At 37.7% G+C, this 17,501-nt stretch overlaps 1 protein-coding gene across 1 annotated transcript in view; it reads left to right on the top strand.

Annotated features, from left to right (window-relative positions):
• LOC145677501 (AT-rich interactive domain-containing protein 2-like) overlaps positions 1-16,896 on the top strand; it is a gene marked incomplete at both ends in the record, with an annotated part of 66,796 nt that extends 49,900 nt beyond the window's left edge. The window contains 1 exon segment of the mRNA XM_081747979.1: positions 16,799-16,896. Coding sequence (XP_081604105.1) covers positions 16,799-16,896 — 98 coding nt within the window.
• Positions 16,897-17,501: the final 605 nt, after the last annotated feature.

Raw genomic sequence — 17,501 nt, 5'->3', positions numbered from 1 at the left:
CCTTGTTCGTAGTTGGATTTGGGGGAATGACAGTCTTTTACATGGGATTGAACTCTTTTTATGCTTTTAGTTTATTTTTATCTTCAGTTCATGGTATTGTTTCCTATCTATGTATTAAAATGCTATAATAGTAATTAAAAGCGACTGAGCTCCAACCTATAACTTTGGCTTTCAAATCATTCATTTACTGTTATGTGTGATTTCACGTTTAACAGAGACAAACATAACATTTTGAGTATGTGTACTTGAAGTAAATTAGTTAAATACATCATTTTCATAAAGTTTATGTTTTAAAATTATTGTTCAAAGCCTTTGTATTTTAATAAGTCTTCTCTAAAATCAATGCAGGTGAATTATGCTGCCATCTTCCAAGTTCTTTTAAACTATATGTTGTGGACGTTTATGTGTTTGTGGTCAATCCTTTCGACAATGAAATCTCGGCAACTACAGTCTCTAGAAAGATGACGTTTTTTCTGATCGATTGCAAATTTCATGTAGATTGTCCAGTTCTAATTGAATATTTAAAAAAACATGGCCACTATTTCTTTATTACATTTTTACGGGTACATTGAAAGTGTTGTAATTTAAAGAAACTAAAGCATCACATCCTACGCATTATACATTCCAACACCACATTGTTGTATATAGGGGTTGTATATGCCTCAGGCGTTTGTTTCATGGCCAAATAATAATGAAAAAGGAAGGATAACCATTTCTCCAGTCTAACAGTAAGATGAACCTTTATTTTTGGAGTGTTTTGCCCAATGAACTCCATATATAACTGACATTATAATTAATTGTGTATGTAATGTATTTGCTTATTACATAGTGCATGCAAGAAGAAAGAAAACACTGGTCATACATGAATTAGAAACTCCAACCGGAAGTAGGCTCAAATCTTGCAAACGGTGCGAGATATTGAGAAAAAATAATCGAAAAAAGTATCCTCTTTATGATACTCCTTGGCTTTTTTAAATCAATACGTCTTTCACTTGTGTCTGTAAAGGGAAATGCACAGATGTTGTGAGGAATGAGAAGGAGATTTATGCTCATATGCGAATGATGCACTGTGTAGAGAGCGCAGGTTCAGCTAGTCTATACATTCAAATGCTAGACTTATATGTTTGTCTCCAATCGTTTCGACAAAGCTCTCGAAAAACCACAAGTGCTAGAAACATACCATTTTCACTGGTCGATTCCAAATTTTGTGTAGATTCTCCAGTTCTGATTGAATATATATATATTTTTAAACGTGGCCGTTATTTCTTTATTATATTTTTGGGAGTACACTGGAAGTGATGAAATTTTAAAAAAGGTAAAGCATTATATCCTTTAAATTATACATTCCAACACAATTGTATACAGGGGTTGTATATCTCAGGCGTTTGTTTCATGGCCAAATGATAATGAAAAACTAAGGATAATAATTTCTCCAGGCTAAGATAAATCTTTATGATTTTGAGTGTTTTGCCCAATGAACGCCATATATGCTGTAACAAACGATTCATTGTGGCGATGACAAGGCAAGGGATTCATCTTAAACTCGATCTAGACTCCATGAAGGAGTTGGAGGCGACTGGCACGCTGGTAGCTACCCCCCCGTACAATCCAACCCCCCCTGTATGTGCAGAAAAGTGCCTAGGGCTTGTTGTTCCGGGTTGGGTTCCTGGTAGGAGTATGAATATCGTCAGGCAGTTGACGAGGTACTTGAATTAAAATGTATTGAACTGAAAGTAAACAGAAATATTCGCTTTGAAAGACGCTAAGCTGACCATATATCACGTAGTTGGTGTGCGCCATCCAACGGCCATAACCATGCATTGTTAACAGAAACATATAAGTATAACAAGTATATAGGTTTCATCGAGAGAGTCGCATATCTGATCCCGAATCGCCTTTATAGAACTTATTCCAAGATAGGTCATGTGCACGTCATTTAAAAAAAGTTGTATATATATATATATATATATATATATATATATATATATATATATATATATATATATATATATATATATCTTCGGGACGTTTATAGTTTTAAAAAAGTTTTAACGTCCAAAAATTAGCTTATTTTTTCCATTAACAATGCTTGTAGTAGTTCGTGCCGTGGTTCCCGCGAAAATAAAACACTAGAAATCTTCTGTCGCACTGTTTATTATTCAATTGCATCTTGGTCATTTCCGTCCAATATCTTTCGCATTTCTAATTAATATTAAAATCCTAGTATTTTCGCTTAAAAAAAAAAAGCTTATTTTAGACGGTATTCTCTTATGGCCATGACAAGATTTGTTTTTGTTTCTTTTTTTTTTTATACCAAAACATACCTTTCTTCGTATCGTGTGAAGACTCATTATTTACTTTCAATGTTGTACTTAAAATAGATGAATATTGCAGTAGTAAAAGATACAGGGTGTTCAAAACAACACCGACAACATTTGGGAGGTGATTCCTGACACCAAGATAAGACAAAAAAGTATAAACTAACCTGGTGCACAAATGCTTCCTTTCGGAGTTATAGACTGCCGAAAAACATGAAAAAATTAACTTTAAAGGTATATTGGTCCAAAGCTATGTGATAGTATGTGCCCTATCCAAATATTCAAGTTTCATAATCCTGCGGTACTTCTGCAACAGTTTTTATAGAGGTAGTTGGCGAGTACTTCAGATTATATGCCTGTAGTCAATGAGTACCTTAGGATAGTAAAACATGTATTTTTGGATAGCACACACATTAATTCGTAAATGAAGTCTTGACCCGACTACGGTAGATCCCATAGTTTAGGACCTATGAATCTTTTAAAATTCATTTTTTAAAAAAATGTTTTCGCCAGCCTATTACTCCGAAAGGAAGCATTTGTGCACCCAGGTTGGTCTATACTTTTCGTCTTATTTTGGTGTCAGGAATCATCTCCCAGACTTTGTCGGTGTTGTTTTGAAACACCCTGTATATAATTTCGTTCACTGTTCACAAGTGAAGTACAGAATGTTCAAAAAATTGTTTGGTTAGTTGAAAGCTTGGCGTCCGTTTCAACATCAAGGATATAAGAACGTAGCTTAACGTGGGATCTGAACAACTTGAGCTTACACCGAAAATCGAACCTAGGTCTCCCGCCCCAAAGGCGCCTACGCTATTGATATAGCTAAAAGAAGTATGGTATTTGGAGAACAAGAGGCATAAGGGTTATTCATCCCACAAGGATGAAGGAAATCTTTAGCATAAAATGTTGTTTTATCATAAAGAATAATCATTTGTTATTATTTTGTTTTGAAATTAGCAGAATCGTATATTCTTATCTAGGGTAGAGTTGTCGCAAACTTGCAGCTATAGGCATCTTTGTAAGCGAGTACCAGATTCAGATAAGTTGGGAATCGAGTGCATGTACTCAAGTGTGTACGTATGTATATGTAGTGAGTGACCATTGGTTGTTGTCCAGCCGCTCAGCTGTCTGATTGACTTCACTTTCGATTTCTCACAGAGCCTGTTGCCTGTTTGCCTTGAGCGGTGGGGTCTGAGGAAAGTGACCAAAGCACAGTGTGAGATGTTTGACGGTAGAGGTCGTTATGAAGACGGAGTTATGTTGCAAAATCTGACTACAGGTGGCGCAGACACAAATTCAATAGGCAAAACAAGTTTCAGATTCGATCTATTGTTTTGGAATATTTCATAATCTCACCACGAGAAGAAATTAGTAAACTCAGCCGAGAAAGGCTCATTACAGGAGAAACTTTGAAATAACTCTCAGAAGGTTGCAGTTTTTTCTTTTCTCTTTTTTTAAGCAATGAGTCTACTTAAGATCTTTCTTTGAAGCTGAAGTATCAAAATTTCCTATTCATTGGTGGCGAGAATTTTATTTTATTTTATTTTTAAGTAACGAGATTTATGTGGTTTCGTTTGGGGTGAATAGAGTAGGTAAATACTCATAGTGCAATTCTAGTGCGTCAAATTCGCATTCCATAAGGTATTCATGTACTTCTAATGTGTTCACGTAATATTGATATCGCTACATTAAACGAAATTTTAAACCCTGATTCGAGCAAATCCCAGAGCTCAAGATCGAAATCATTTTGAAAACATCCCTGATTTTCTTACCCCCATCCCCTAAGTGGTTGCTTTTTTCGTCTGAATGCTTAACTTCTGACGACAATTTTTGGTATACATGTCAGCTTTAACTTAAATAGCTCAAGAAATGTGATCGCATAGTCTACAATTCGTATGGTTCTCAAAGGGTTAAATAATTAACTTGTTTTTACGTAGAATTTAATCAAACTTGACGTTTACACACGTCAAACTTACTATGCTTTAACTGCCTAGTTATGACGTATGAACACGTATAAAAAAGGAGAGGAAAAAAAAAAGCTAATTAGTTACCTCTTGTAAAATAGACATTGACAGTAGCAGTAGTGATAATTGGATAGTACTTGTGTGACAGTGTGTTCTCTGAATGACTCAAGAATATTCCGGTGTGTTAGTGAGATGAAATGAGTGCAAGGGTTTTTCCGCTCTGACTAAGCTTGAAAGGTGAGTTGCGTCATCTGGGAGTTGAAATCTCTGTGAATGAGAGTCTTGCCGATGGCAGCGCATTCAAGCAGAAGGAAATGCTGTCTTCGTACGGGCGGATTGACAGTACTCGACATCAGTGGTGCCCCCCCCCTTATGTCCATGACGCACTCCCCCAACTGTCTATCCGTATGTGTTCTTCCATGAAAAAATCTTCTTTTCGATTAATTTTACCCCCCCCATCAAACATATTTATATAGATTTTTAATCCCCCCCAAATATTTGAATGACGCAGTTTGCGTCATAGCCCCCCTTGTGGGCACTCCTGCTCGACATAATAAATGCGAGGTGTCTGTACTGTGTGGATGTGCTGTAATTTCACTTTGATACCTTTGATCTTGTTTCTGATTGAACTTGGGTTTCTGTCTTCTCACTTCGATTAACATGTGTATTGTGAAGGAGGAGAGGGGATATCCAGGACCGTATTAACCCATCCGAAGGCCCGGGGCTAGAAAAAATATGTGGTTGCTGCCAGGGGCGGATCCAGGACGGACTTCTGGAAGGGGGGCGGTGGGTTCTAATATTGCTACTTACAGTTAGAGCTACTTTTAAAGAGCTTCAAACTCTGGGATGGGTTTTATTTATATATAAAATAAAATAACTTCCCCCTTCTAGTAGGGGGGGCGATTGCCCCCTGGATACACCACTGGTTGCTGCTGACTTCCCCCAATGCATTTCACGATTCTCATGCACTATATTTGATCTTCATTTTAAAAACTTATTTATGCTAATTTAATAAGACGGTGGACGTAACAAACGAAGAAAATCGTTCGATATTTTTAGTCATATTTTATCTTATCAAAATGAGTGGATCTTGTATGATTCTTTTTAGACAGCCAGTTGAGATTTTGAACAGAGTAAAAGCCTCCGTCCACTTGGAGGCCCGGTCTACAGCAGCCCGCTTAAACCGGCCCTGGGGAGATCCAAAATTTCCGCAAAAAATAATGTACCTTAGGAGCTCTCTAGTTAGGAAGATACCAGGGTTCATAGCGAGTCACTTGTTTTTTTTAACTAAAAGTTATTTTGTTCAGGTTGGTCACCAGTAGCGTACGCAAGAATTGATTTCGGAAGGGGTCGAAACTCAGTATGAGAGTATTTTATATTAAAAAAATTTCTAAGATTGCCCCTAAAATTAGGCTAAATTTACACAAAAGTCGAAATTTCGGGGGTGGGTGGGTGCGGAACCCCAGGACCCTGCATACGTCTCTGTTGGTCACTAAAAGTTACTTTTTTGGGGGGGGGAGGTAAAGTGACTTTTTCGTGTGATTTATGTATTGCATTGGCAGTTTTCTAAGAAAAATATTATAAAAATAAATGGAAAAAGGCAGAAACTTGTTACACATTATTCTTCTGAAAGCTTCAGTACTTGCTGCCACATGTGAAACAGTCAGCTTTATTCTCACTTCAGCTTTTATTCTTTCTAAAGCACAGTAGATGGTTGGCGGATGCTTAAGCTCTCAAGGTGGAGTTGAGAACCCTTCTGTGTCTATTCTTTCTTCTATCATAATAGTCTTAGTTTTCTCTCGTAATAATTAACGCTCCGCTCAACGTTGTGTGTGTGTGTTTGTATGGTTCATCATGTTCGTCTTGTGTTATGCTTCTTGTATGTTCTTCTTAAGAGTAGGTGATGAATGCTCTCAATGCTAAGTTGAATATAATGTCTGGGATGAAGAAATTCGGAAATAGGCCAGAACTGGTTCCACTTACTTAGAAGTTTCTTACATCTGCTAAGTCTGCATACCATAACTACAAAGCATACTTAGAAAACGTAAGAAAGGAGGAAGCTCTAAAGAAGAAGTAAAGATGAAAGAAAACAACAAAGAGAGAGGTGATGGAGAAATTGACAAAGTAAAAAGGGTCATGATGAGATTTTGGTCACTTTTTCGTGTGCTTTTAGTCACTTTTCAACTATTTACAAGAGACCAGACCGCAAACTAAGCAGACACTTGTCCAAGCATTTTGGGAATTCTTCTTTTAAGGAAGATACTTGGCCATACCCATAATATTTTACTTTCTCGTTTTGTATTTAAAAAAAATAGCGGAAGCGAATGAAACGGTTTAATTCGTGTAAAATGAATTTTTAAATAGTTAAGATTTCAAATATTTTTGACAAACTTATTCTTTTCATGCGAAGAACGGTCATTCCTTCTAAATCTATATTATGTTGCTGTGGTGACGAGTCACTCTCAATTCCAGATACGATATCGACATTTAATATGGATTTTATTTCATGACAACTAGCCTTTGTCAACGTTAAAAGAAGTATTTGAAATCAATTTCTTCTGAGACTGTACGTAATCACATTACTTTTCCCCGAACACCACGTTACCGTGCAGCGAAACATCGTTATTAATAAACTGTGCAAGTTTTATCGTAAAATGTGGTGTTCGTTTCTCCGATGAAGTAAATGAGGGAAGTGAGTCATGATTCTGGCATTGCAGCCAAGAATGTGATTATGTAAATTTCGAAACTTTGGTTGCATTTTGCGTTTAAGATGTTGACACCTCTTCCTCCTCCTCCTCTTCAGCTTCCCACCGTAGAGGTTTACGCTGGCGGGCGGGCGTGGTGGGTCTGTGTCGACATTTGGTGGATTCCCGGGCAGAGCTTGTGCTTGCTTTACGGAATCGATTTGGCCGTAGACAGCTGGGGAAGGGAAGAAAAGCAGACACTCTTTGGTGAACAGGTCGGCGGGAAATGACGCAGTGGCAGAAGCAGAATAGTTTGTTCTGCGCGGAGCGGATGGAGCGCAATGATTGGCCAAGCGATTGACTCTCCGAGACACGTGGGAAAGATCAATGAAATAGACTGATGAGAACTTCGCTAAATTAGATTTGCTATGTTAGGGAAATTTCCTGTTTTGGGCTGAAAGACATGTATATACAGGGTGTTCTGCGGATCTCTCCCGAGAGTTATTATCGTTTAGGTGTTCTCCTATTATCAGCAGGTCACTGCTGCAAACTTATCTTGCATCCAGGCACGGCCCACGGTCTTCAGATAATCTCTTCGTCTTCATGTAGGATCTTTTAAGGTTGGTGTAAAGGGACAAGTTTTGCCAATAGATGTCACTACAGTCTTCGTCTCATGTATTTTTACCTTTCACGAAAATTTACAATTTCTCTTACAGATTTCAACCTTGAGACTTCAAATTTTTGGAGAAGGAACTTCATAAAATACCGAAGGCAACAATCCGTGCCGATTTCTTATTTAAATTTTTCTTCATTGTTGAAAGAGTTATATTGTTAAAGGTTTGGATATCCCTTTCAACAGTTAAACCATTTCAACAATGAAGAAAATTCTAATAAAAAATCGGCACGTATTGTTGTCTTCGATAAGTTATGAAGTTCCTTCTCTAAAAATTTGAAGTCTCTAGGTTTTGAAATTTGTAAGAGAAATCGTGAATTTTCGTGAAAGGTAAAAAATACATGAGAGAGATAGGAAGACTGTAGTGACAACTATCGGCAAAACTTGTCCCTTTAAACTAACCTTAATATCATGTCATCAACAGTAGCTTGTCGCTTCTCTCTCTTTCTGCCACAGTATCTTCTAGTGCGTCCCTTATGATTGGGTTCTTTTCAACCAATATACCAACCAGTTTATCTTCTTCTTTTTTTTTAATTACATCTAAAATAGTTCTCTCACTACTAGTTCTCTCAACACTTTCTCATTCGTTTCCCACTCGACCCAGCTAATTCAATTCTTCTTCACACCTATATTTCGATTGTCGCTTTTTATTTACGCCTTAGGTTTATACCACTACTTACATTAAGCAATTAAAATTAAAAAATAAAAATATGGAATTTTCAATTTACTTTTTTTTATCTGGGCTTGAAAATTCTTTTAATGCTTCCACAAATGAGGAGTGGCCCCACGTAGCGTAGTCGCTAACGCTTTCGCCTTCGGTGCGAGTGGTCCCGGGTTCGATTCCCGGTAGGGGCACTCGGTCGAAAAAGTGTAACACGCTTTTTCAGGCCAGCCACCCTGAATGAAGTTTTCCTGGGTTTTTCCTCATCCACACCAGGAAAATGCCGGGATGGTACCTAACTTATAGGTTCCAGGCCGCTTCCTTCCTTCCCTTTCCTCGGATTCTGTGCTCCCCGAGGGACGTCATCCCTCAAACACGTGAAGGGCTAAATGGCCTTCCATGTCAAAAGCTCAAAAATCTAAATCATAAATCCCAGAAAGGAGGGCTTACATGAGGCTTTTGTAAGCCAAAGGTTTTTTCTTTTTCTTTTTTTAATATGTGGTGCAAATCGAAATTGCGAAGGATGGGGGGCGGAAGATATGAAATCCAGGAGTCCTCCGATTTGAAAATCAAAATGCTAACGTTTCCTACTGCTTAGGAACTGGGAATCGCATATACAGCAGTGCAAGAAATTTTTACTATATGAGTACACAAGAGGCAGTTGATTAATGTGCGATTAAGGAAAGCTGGCGTCTGACAGTTGGACGAGGCACGCGCAGGCGCTGTTGCCAAAGGTTCTGCAACAGTAGAGACAACAAACTTAGAACATTTAACAAGTCATGGTTTATAATGTTCAATTTCCAAATAAAAATAAAATAGTACTTTGAATTGGTATTATTTTTAATTTTCAGCTACCTGCTACAGTGTGGTCAGTGGCCACGGTTTCGTAGAAGTAACGTGGAAATATACTACAGTGTCATTCTTTTGTGTACAGCGTATGCAGCTAAGCTACCTGTGAGACATCAGCTTTTCGTAACCGTGCAGTAGAACAGGATGCCTATAGCCCATTGGCTGGTTTGTCCTCAAAAGATGGGAAAAGATTATTTGGACGTAATTAACTAGAGAGGTGTACCTTTTCTGCATTAGTAACAAATTTCTACATTGCTTATAGTAAATGTAATCCTTCTTCCACCCCAGTAGTGTATTTTAGAAAAAAAAAACTGTTTCCTTATCCAAGTTTTTATAGTTTTTTTTTGAATGACAGTGACGTAAGAGGGTCGTCATTACAGTCGAAATTATTAACAATGACTGTACCAATAAATTCATTCTAGCAGGGTTCGGTTCCGGAATTGGAACATAGTTTCCTGAGAAAACTATTTTGGGGCGTGGAACTGAGATTTCCTTATAAAAGCTGTTTCGAATTCAGTAGCAAAGCAAATTTTCTGAGAAAATAAGTTTCCGGGGCTGGAACCGAAACGATATGGAAGTGGAAGCGAAATTACAAAGAAGAGCAATAAGTTTTGTAACAAAACATTGGTAGGTTTTCTTGAACTGTTTGTAATAGAAATGGCCAAAATTTTCCGGATACCGAGTTTATTGTCTGGAATCGGAAATTTCCGGATTTCAGAAAAGTTCAGGAATTTAGAAAAATTCCGGAATTTGGAAAAATCCAGAATTTAGGAAATTCCAACTTCAGAAAAATTACGAAAATTTTCCGAAATCAGAATTTTCTAAATTCCAGATTTTTACCGACATCGGAAATTTTCCAATTTTATTTTCCGGATTGTGGAAAGTAAAAATTCCTCAATTCCTCAATCTGCCATCCCTAGTTTGTAATAATCTTGAACTAACAATGTTTGCATAAGGGTGTCAAAATGAATTTCGTTTCTTTTCTCGAATGACGCAAAATTTAAACGTTTATTTACGTAGATTCTGTTCCGTTGCCATTAAGAATCCTGATTATAATACAGTCTAATATGGTCAGTTAGAAACTAGTTCCTGACACAAAACCCCAAATGGTTTAGTTCGACCAGCCGGCATACTCTTGAGTGGATGTATTCGTTGCCGTTACCTCATCGCTATTACATCTGATTTCTTAGACGACAGACCTTGTTATTCAGTTAGCTATCCAGAAAAATAGTATGTCGTCGGGAATCTAGCCATGGTACGTGGGCTTTATAGCTGGTAATGCTTTTACTTGGAAATAACCCTCAAAACCACATTTGTCTGTTTCTTGTGTTATATAACTGGAACATCTATTAATGGTGAATCCTCATACCATCCAATGTAATGAGATGACAGAGAGTTTCTCTGTCTCACTCTACAGGTTTTGTCTTCGGGGAGCGACCTTCCATGGTAATCAAGGCCATGCGTTGCAAATGCTTCTTCGCTGTAGTGCCGAAAAGCTTCACTGGTTGCTGAGTTGCCTAGCAACTATTGCCTTGCCCTCCCCGTTCTCCTCCCCCTCGCAACACGTGACTGTCCAAACAGAGTTGAATGGGTACAACAGATCCCGCCAAGCAGCTTACCTTATCTTATATTGGGTAGCTGATGATAGAAGGTCGGTGATACTAGTCGACACTCAACACATCGCAAGAAGTACATTGTCAGTCCCATTTCTACTTTGTCTCTCACCTAGACACATTCTCCGAAATATAGTGATACCTGTGCTTTATCCTATGGATGGTATTATGATGCATGGTTCACGTTTGACCTGGTTTGGTGGTGGTGGGGGGACAGTGGCTCTGGTGCATGGGGTCCCTGATTCGAAACCCGATCAAGTAAGTTTGTGGTGCACAACATAGTGTGTAGATTTTCTCGGGGCATTTCCACCAATTCTCCCATCATAATTTATTTGCCTTAATCATTGTCTCCCTTAGCGTAACGGGTATAACTGTGGGACGTTAAACTGAAAAAGATTTTGCCCTGATTTGGTCATGATATTGTACACGTTTTTCCTTGAAACACTTACAGTGATTACAAAGTATGATTTCTTGTTGTACTTTTGTATATCATATTTGCTATGGGGCCACCTTTGCACCCCATCCATATTTACATTAATAGCATGTACGAGTCCAGGAACGAAATATTTCCTTGAACTGCACTTTTAGCCGACAAATTTTCATTGAATTCCAGAACCGATACATTTCCGGACAATGGTTCCGTATCTCAATATTTCTTTTATCATTGTCCATCATCCCTCCAAATCGTACGGACACAGATGCACGAAATCATAATAAATAGTTTCCGTTAAGAGTCTTCATCCCGGCGAAATTAAAATACCGCTAATTTTACAGTAATTATGTGATATCTTCAAATAGATAAAATATAATCGTAATGTGGAACAAGAGCGCCCTAGACAATATTATTTTACATGAGAAACCGTTATCACGACTCACTTATCTGCTTTCGATTTCGAGCCATTTTGAAAATCGGCATTTATTTTCGCGTTTCTAAAGAGCTGAAAACGGAAAGTCACTAGGTGACTTGTGGTAACCTTACCTCATGCAAAATAATATTGTCTAGGGCGCTCTTGTTCCATATTTCAATTATCTTTTATCTATTTGAAGATATCACATAATTGTTGTAAAATTAGCGGTATTTTAATTTCGTCGGGATGAAGACTCTTAATCACACGTATCTGGTGATAGAGTTCGCTGAAAATGATATAAATGTACTAAAAAGAAATGGAATCATTATCAAGAGCCAAATGATTAATACAAGTTAAAAGTTAACAGGTACACGAAAAATTACGGTGTGTGAAAAAGAAAGCAATAATGAGCAATGGAGCACTTTCCCTAATCGTGGTGTTTGTTACAGGGAAAAGGCTCCATCGAGCAGACTTTCGATGTGAAAGCGTACATTGAAATTGCCAACTGACTATGTAGAGCACTGGAACTGAACACAAATAACAGAAAATGAAAATATAATTATTGTGAATTTGTTTGTGTCAACAAGAAAACCACATTACATTCCCCATCTAAATGTTATTTTTCGTGAGTTTCGTGTATAGTCGTTTGTAGACTTAACCGTCGGAAAGTTTTGTCTCTTCGGACTGTGCAGAGTCCCCAACAACAACATGCAATCTACAGTGTAAATACTTGCTAATGTGTAATGTAATTTGAAAGTTGAATTCCACCAAGTATTAATCACTGCTATACTCCTACTTTCTCATTCCACCAATTTTTTCATCATCATTTACTTGCTTTAATCATTCATCTCTCTTAATCTCAAGGGCATAATCGTGGGACGTTAAACTGAAAGATTTCATTTCATTTTCCAAGAGAAGACAAATAATTTGTTTGGCTTATAATTAGGGCAACCATAAAGCATAAAAAACAGTAAAAGCATAATGGAATTTTTCACCTATGGTTGGTAGTCTATCTGTGATTTTGACTACTTCTCATATCCAAATTTGCTAATTTTATAAGCACAATAAAGCATAATTTACAGAAATAAAGCATAAAGCATAATGCTTTTTATTCCGGAATCTGTATATCTGTACATCAAAGAAAAACATGTTATATTTTGTGCCAAAGAAAAAAATGATCAACTAAGGCTGTTATCAATGCCGCAAAGAATGGATATCAACTACTAATTGCCTTTACGCGTAACAATGGAAAGTTCGAATTTCTCCTCTCTTCGCATCTTCCGCTCAGAAGGTTTTTTTTTCTCACATTTTGTTAGAAGGCAGGCAAGGCTGGTCGTGCTTACTCCAAGATGCCAATGGGGGCGCTGTGGCTCAGTGGTAGAGCGTTAACCTCCGGTGATTGGGGTCCCTGGTTCGATCCCAGCTCGCGCCGTGTGGACTTTGTGGTGGACAAACACCGTGCTCGTGAGATTCCTCGGGGTTCTCCCGTTTCCTCCCACTTTCTTCATTCCACCATTTTACTCATTTCTCATTATCACCGTCTCCTTTAGCCTAACCGGCATAAACGTGGGACGTTAAACTTAAAGATTTCATTTTCCAAGATTCCAAAACCAAGAGTATGCAATCTCAGAGAGTAAGAGAATTCTCAACTGATCATTTCAAAGTACAAGACGGTAATCTACTTTGTACTCTTTGTTCTGAATTCATTAAATATGAGAAGTCTATTGTGCAGGTACGTGTTTCTTCTTGGTAACATCGCTTAAGGAAAACTACACAAAATGTATTTATTGATGTAATTTTAGTGGGAAAAATTAATATACATTTTAAATAGAAATGCTTAAAAATGAAGTATAATTCAGGGAACACCATATGAAGGCATAATTTAGGAGAAAGCATATTAAAGCATAATTTACAGCTGTATATAGCATAAAATTGGTTGCCCTACTTATAATTGTGCCCTGGAAAGAAATCGGAAATATACTGTAGGGCAGGGTCCCTTGGGATCGCGAACAGAGACGTGAAAGGTAAATCTGATTACGATCTAGTAATAAAAACAAACATTTCTTATTTTGGTAATTAAATATTTATGTCCATGCTTGGCAAAGAGAGTAAAACGTATTAAATAATAATTTAAACTATTAAATAATCGTTTAAAAAGCAATCAGAATAAGAGACTAATCAAAGTGATGAAAAACCGTAATAAAGTACTACAAAAATGCTTATTAAAATATTATTCAAATAGAGGCTACATTTCAAGGGATAAGAAGCATTAATCAGAACGCCTATTACAAACTGGAAATTGTAAAGGGTCTTTTGCAAAAGGATGAGTAAAAGTTGGTCGTGATATGAAATAGGTTGAGAAAGCCTACTGTAAGGTATAACTGCAGGATGCTAGTTGAAATTATATTTGTGACTACGTAAAAAGTAAACTACATATAACATTCACATATAGGTAAGCGGAACAAACGCCCTGTACATTTTATATTAAGTTCGAAAGGTTGGCACCTTATGCATTTCCATTGTTTTTGACAACGCCGTCCATCGTGTAAGTCGTGTGTGTTTCTTATGTTAATTCTGGGGCTTTCCCCAGTAGGTAGTCACGATTCTTCTGAGAGATAAGACCTTGAAGTTGTTTATAGGGTGCAGTCGACGTTTTTCGTTCTGAAGGAGGAAAATGGATATATTACATAGAACTTCGGAAGGATTCATTATTGTAATTCAGAAGGAAATAGAAGGATAAAATTGTGACTTTTTAAGAAATCTGACATTTAGAGGAAACTAAAGAAAGAAGCTTTGGTCCAGAGATGATAGATTTGAATTCCGTGACCAGCTACCTTGATTGTCTTGTTTTTCCTCCTCAGCTCCACCTGGTGATGTTGGGATGAGACAAAGGACCTGCAAATTTTGTTCCTACTTCCTCTGTTCTTATCTAAAGTTAGGATTTGCTTAAATAAATTTATTACGATTTCTGTCCTCATACGGCCAATCTTCGTAAGCCTATCATAGGTATTCTAGCGTTCTTGGCAGGTTACTAGGCGCAACTGAGACGCTCTTATGCTCCATGGTCTTCCGCTAACCTCTTCGTCTTCATGTATGATCTCTCTGTTTTGATATCATCCATTAATTGTAGTCTTCTTCGCCCTCCCCCTCTCTTCCCTGCCACCGTGCTCTCTGGCACGTTCTTCATGGTAAAGTTCCTTCTTAGCCATAGTCCGAACGAGTTCTTCTTCTCAATAATGTCTAAAATTATCCCTTCTCCCCACCATTTCTAACACTCTATTATTCATTTTCCGCTCGACCCAGTATCTCTCTCCATTCTTCTCCGCAACCACATTTCAATAGCTTCCAGTTGTTTTTCATCCTTTTTGAGTAATGTTTCTGTTTCTGGCCAATAAAATACAGTACTCCACTCGAAGTATTTTATGAGTCACTTTCTCAACTCTTTATTGAAGATCTCACAAACAAAACTTTTCTTCCTCCTAAAGGCTTCTTTCGCCATTCCTAACCTTTGTTTTTATTTTACGTTCACACTTAGTATCATCACTAGAGCAAATTCCACCTGGATGCTCTTGTCATGTGTCGCTTTACTGCTCACCTTCCCTGTACACAAAACAGGAAGAACAAGGTACAGACAGGAATCTGTTGTTGAGAATTTGCAGTGATGACAGGGAAGATAGCGTAGTCCATGGTTTTGCAGATCTACTACTTAACGGATCCGTGATTATTCTCATACTGCAAATATTTGTCTGAAAGAGTCACGCTAGTGAGCGTGGCAACACTGTAATGTTACTATATCCGTCTTTTCCACACCGAAATTCTTGAACGAAATTAAAATTTTAAATTATGTTTTCTTTTCTCCATTATTTCCTTTTCTTTTTCTTTCTTTCTTTTTCTTTTCTTTTCTTTTCTTTTTTCTTTTTCCTTTCTTTTTTTTTTTTTTTTGCAATAGAGAGCTAGAGCGATTAGTTCGCAAGTGTGTGTTAATGAAGTCAATCTTTTAACATTTTCACGGGTAACGTTTTTTTTTTTACAGTGGCAATCCATATCCCATACATGTTATATGTGCCGAGGTTAGAAATTTTAAAGGTCTTTTATAGGTTAACAGATTGTTTTGGTTAGAAGTTCAATTATTGGATAGGTTCAGACCTCACGTACTTAGGATATATTTTAATGTTATATTTTTTTTTCTTACTACCGGTTGCTGCTCTTACATGTTTCAGTGTAAAAATGATTATTTGTATTTTGGTATGGCTGTAGTCAGTTCAGATTGAGTTATGGAGGAAAGATTTCACGAATAATTTATCAGTTTTAATACTTGTTTCGTAGTTCCGTGAACGGAATAAATAAGCAAGCGAACAATTCTTATAAATATTAGCTGGGAAATAGGTATAGCGCTAGTGAGTTGCCTTCTTTGGTTAGGTAGTGATTGCGAATTTAGGAGACCGTAAAATGCTATGTTTTATTCAGCATAGCTCGGTCTGTTCAACAAACAGGAAGGAAACAGACACAACTTCGTTCACATCACTTGTTAAAATGATTGAAAGCATAGATGTCCGCAGCATTTTCCGCAGAAGGGGGCAAAGTTCGTAATCCTTTTGTTATGACAGGAATTGCTCAGCGACTGATTTGTATGGTATCATCGCAGTATTTACAATATTGTTGTTGTCCGACGTGCGCATCAATAAACTTGGGAGTTGTGCTTTTTGGTGCTTCGTTGCCCTTATAGATACGCTGAACCAATCATGCACTCATAAGTTCGGCGGTCTCGGGCTTAGAACTCACCCTTATGAATCGAGCGTGAGGTTAATCGAAAGCAGCGCCGTGCCGTGGAAAATCAGCGCCCGGGGCGAGAGTATACGGCGACGCCCTCACACATATATTCCAAGCAATTTTTCCTTTTTTCTCCCGAATTTTTCGCCCCCTTCGGCGCTCGGGGCCGTCGTCCGCTCGCCCTCCCCCCCACGGCACGGCCCTGATCGAAAGCGGTCATCTTTGCCCATAACTTCTGTTTATAATTTTGCCGAACAAAAGCACGTCTCACTGACTTCTACGAAACTTGTGGTTGAGAGAGTTTGGTAGCATCTGTGTGACTTGAGTGTTTGTGTCGTAAAGTTATTAATATAGTATAAGATGTTTATTAAATGTTCATATGCTTGTTACTTATTTTGTGTTTTTCCTTGTATTTAAGGTGAATTCCCGCAACGAATGGGATGCTCTCCTGGATCACTTCAATGTTCCTAAGAACTGCGTCAACAGTGGCGTCGCTCTTAAACAGCTTTACCTCAGGTAAGGAATGTTCGAACCACTAAATCTATTTAGATAACAATTTCAGGGATCTAGAAAAAACTTCGACGTTGTTAGCTATAATGCTGCATTCATATCTCGGCTATGGTATACTGAGCCGGGCTATGGTTTTTTGTGTATAACTTTTGGGGTAAAATTATATGTTTCACGGTTTTCGTACAGGGCATCTCAAAAGTCCCCTGATATAGGTTAACTCTGTTATCATCAGTGTTATAACAAAATGTAAGAGGGGAAACCGTCTCCAGATATATTATTTTCAATCTAAAGCGAAGGAATGTTTTAAATCGGACGAGCTGTTTGGGCTGTACACTCTTTATGCCCCCAATGTTAAATGAAAATGCAACGTTGCCATTTACCTGGACCCACAACATAAGTGAATGAAGTGTCTGTCCTTTACACTAAAGTGTCAATGGCCAGACCCCTATTTTAAGCATGCCCCCATTTACTTTATGTTGTGGATCCAAGTAAATGGCAACGTTTCATTTTCATTTAACATTGGGCACATAAAGAGTGTACAGCCTAAACCGCTTGTCTCATTTTAAAAAAATCCCTCACTTTAGATTTAAAACATCATATTTGGGGACGGT

This window comes from Thermobia domestica, unplaced genomic scaffold, assembly GCF_964235325.1.
Source record: "Thermobia domestica unplaced genomic scaffold, izTheDome1.hap1.1 HAP1_SCAFFOLD_959, whole genome shotgun sequence".
In the NCBI taxonomy this organism is placed as follows: Eukaryota; Metazoa; Arthropoda; class Insecta; order Zygentoma; family Lepismatidae; genus Thermobia; species Thermobia domestica.
The sequence above is the reverse complement of the archived record's forward strand: the minus strand, read 5'-3'. Positions and strand labels throughout refer to the sequence as shown.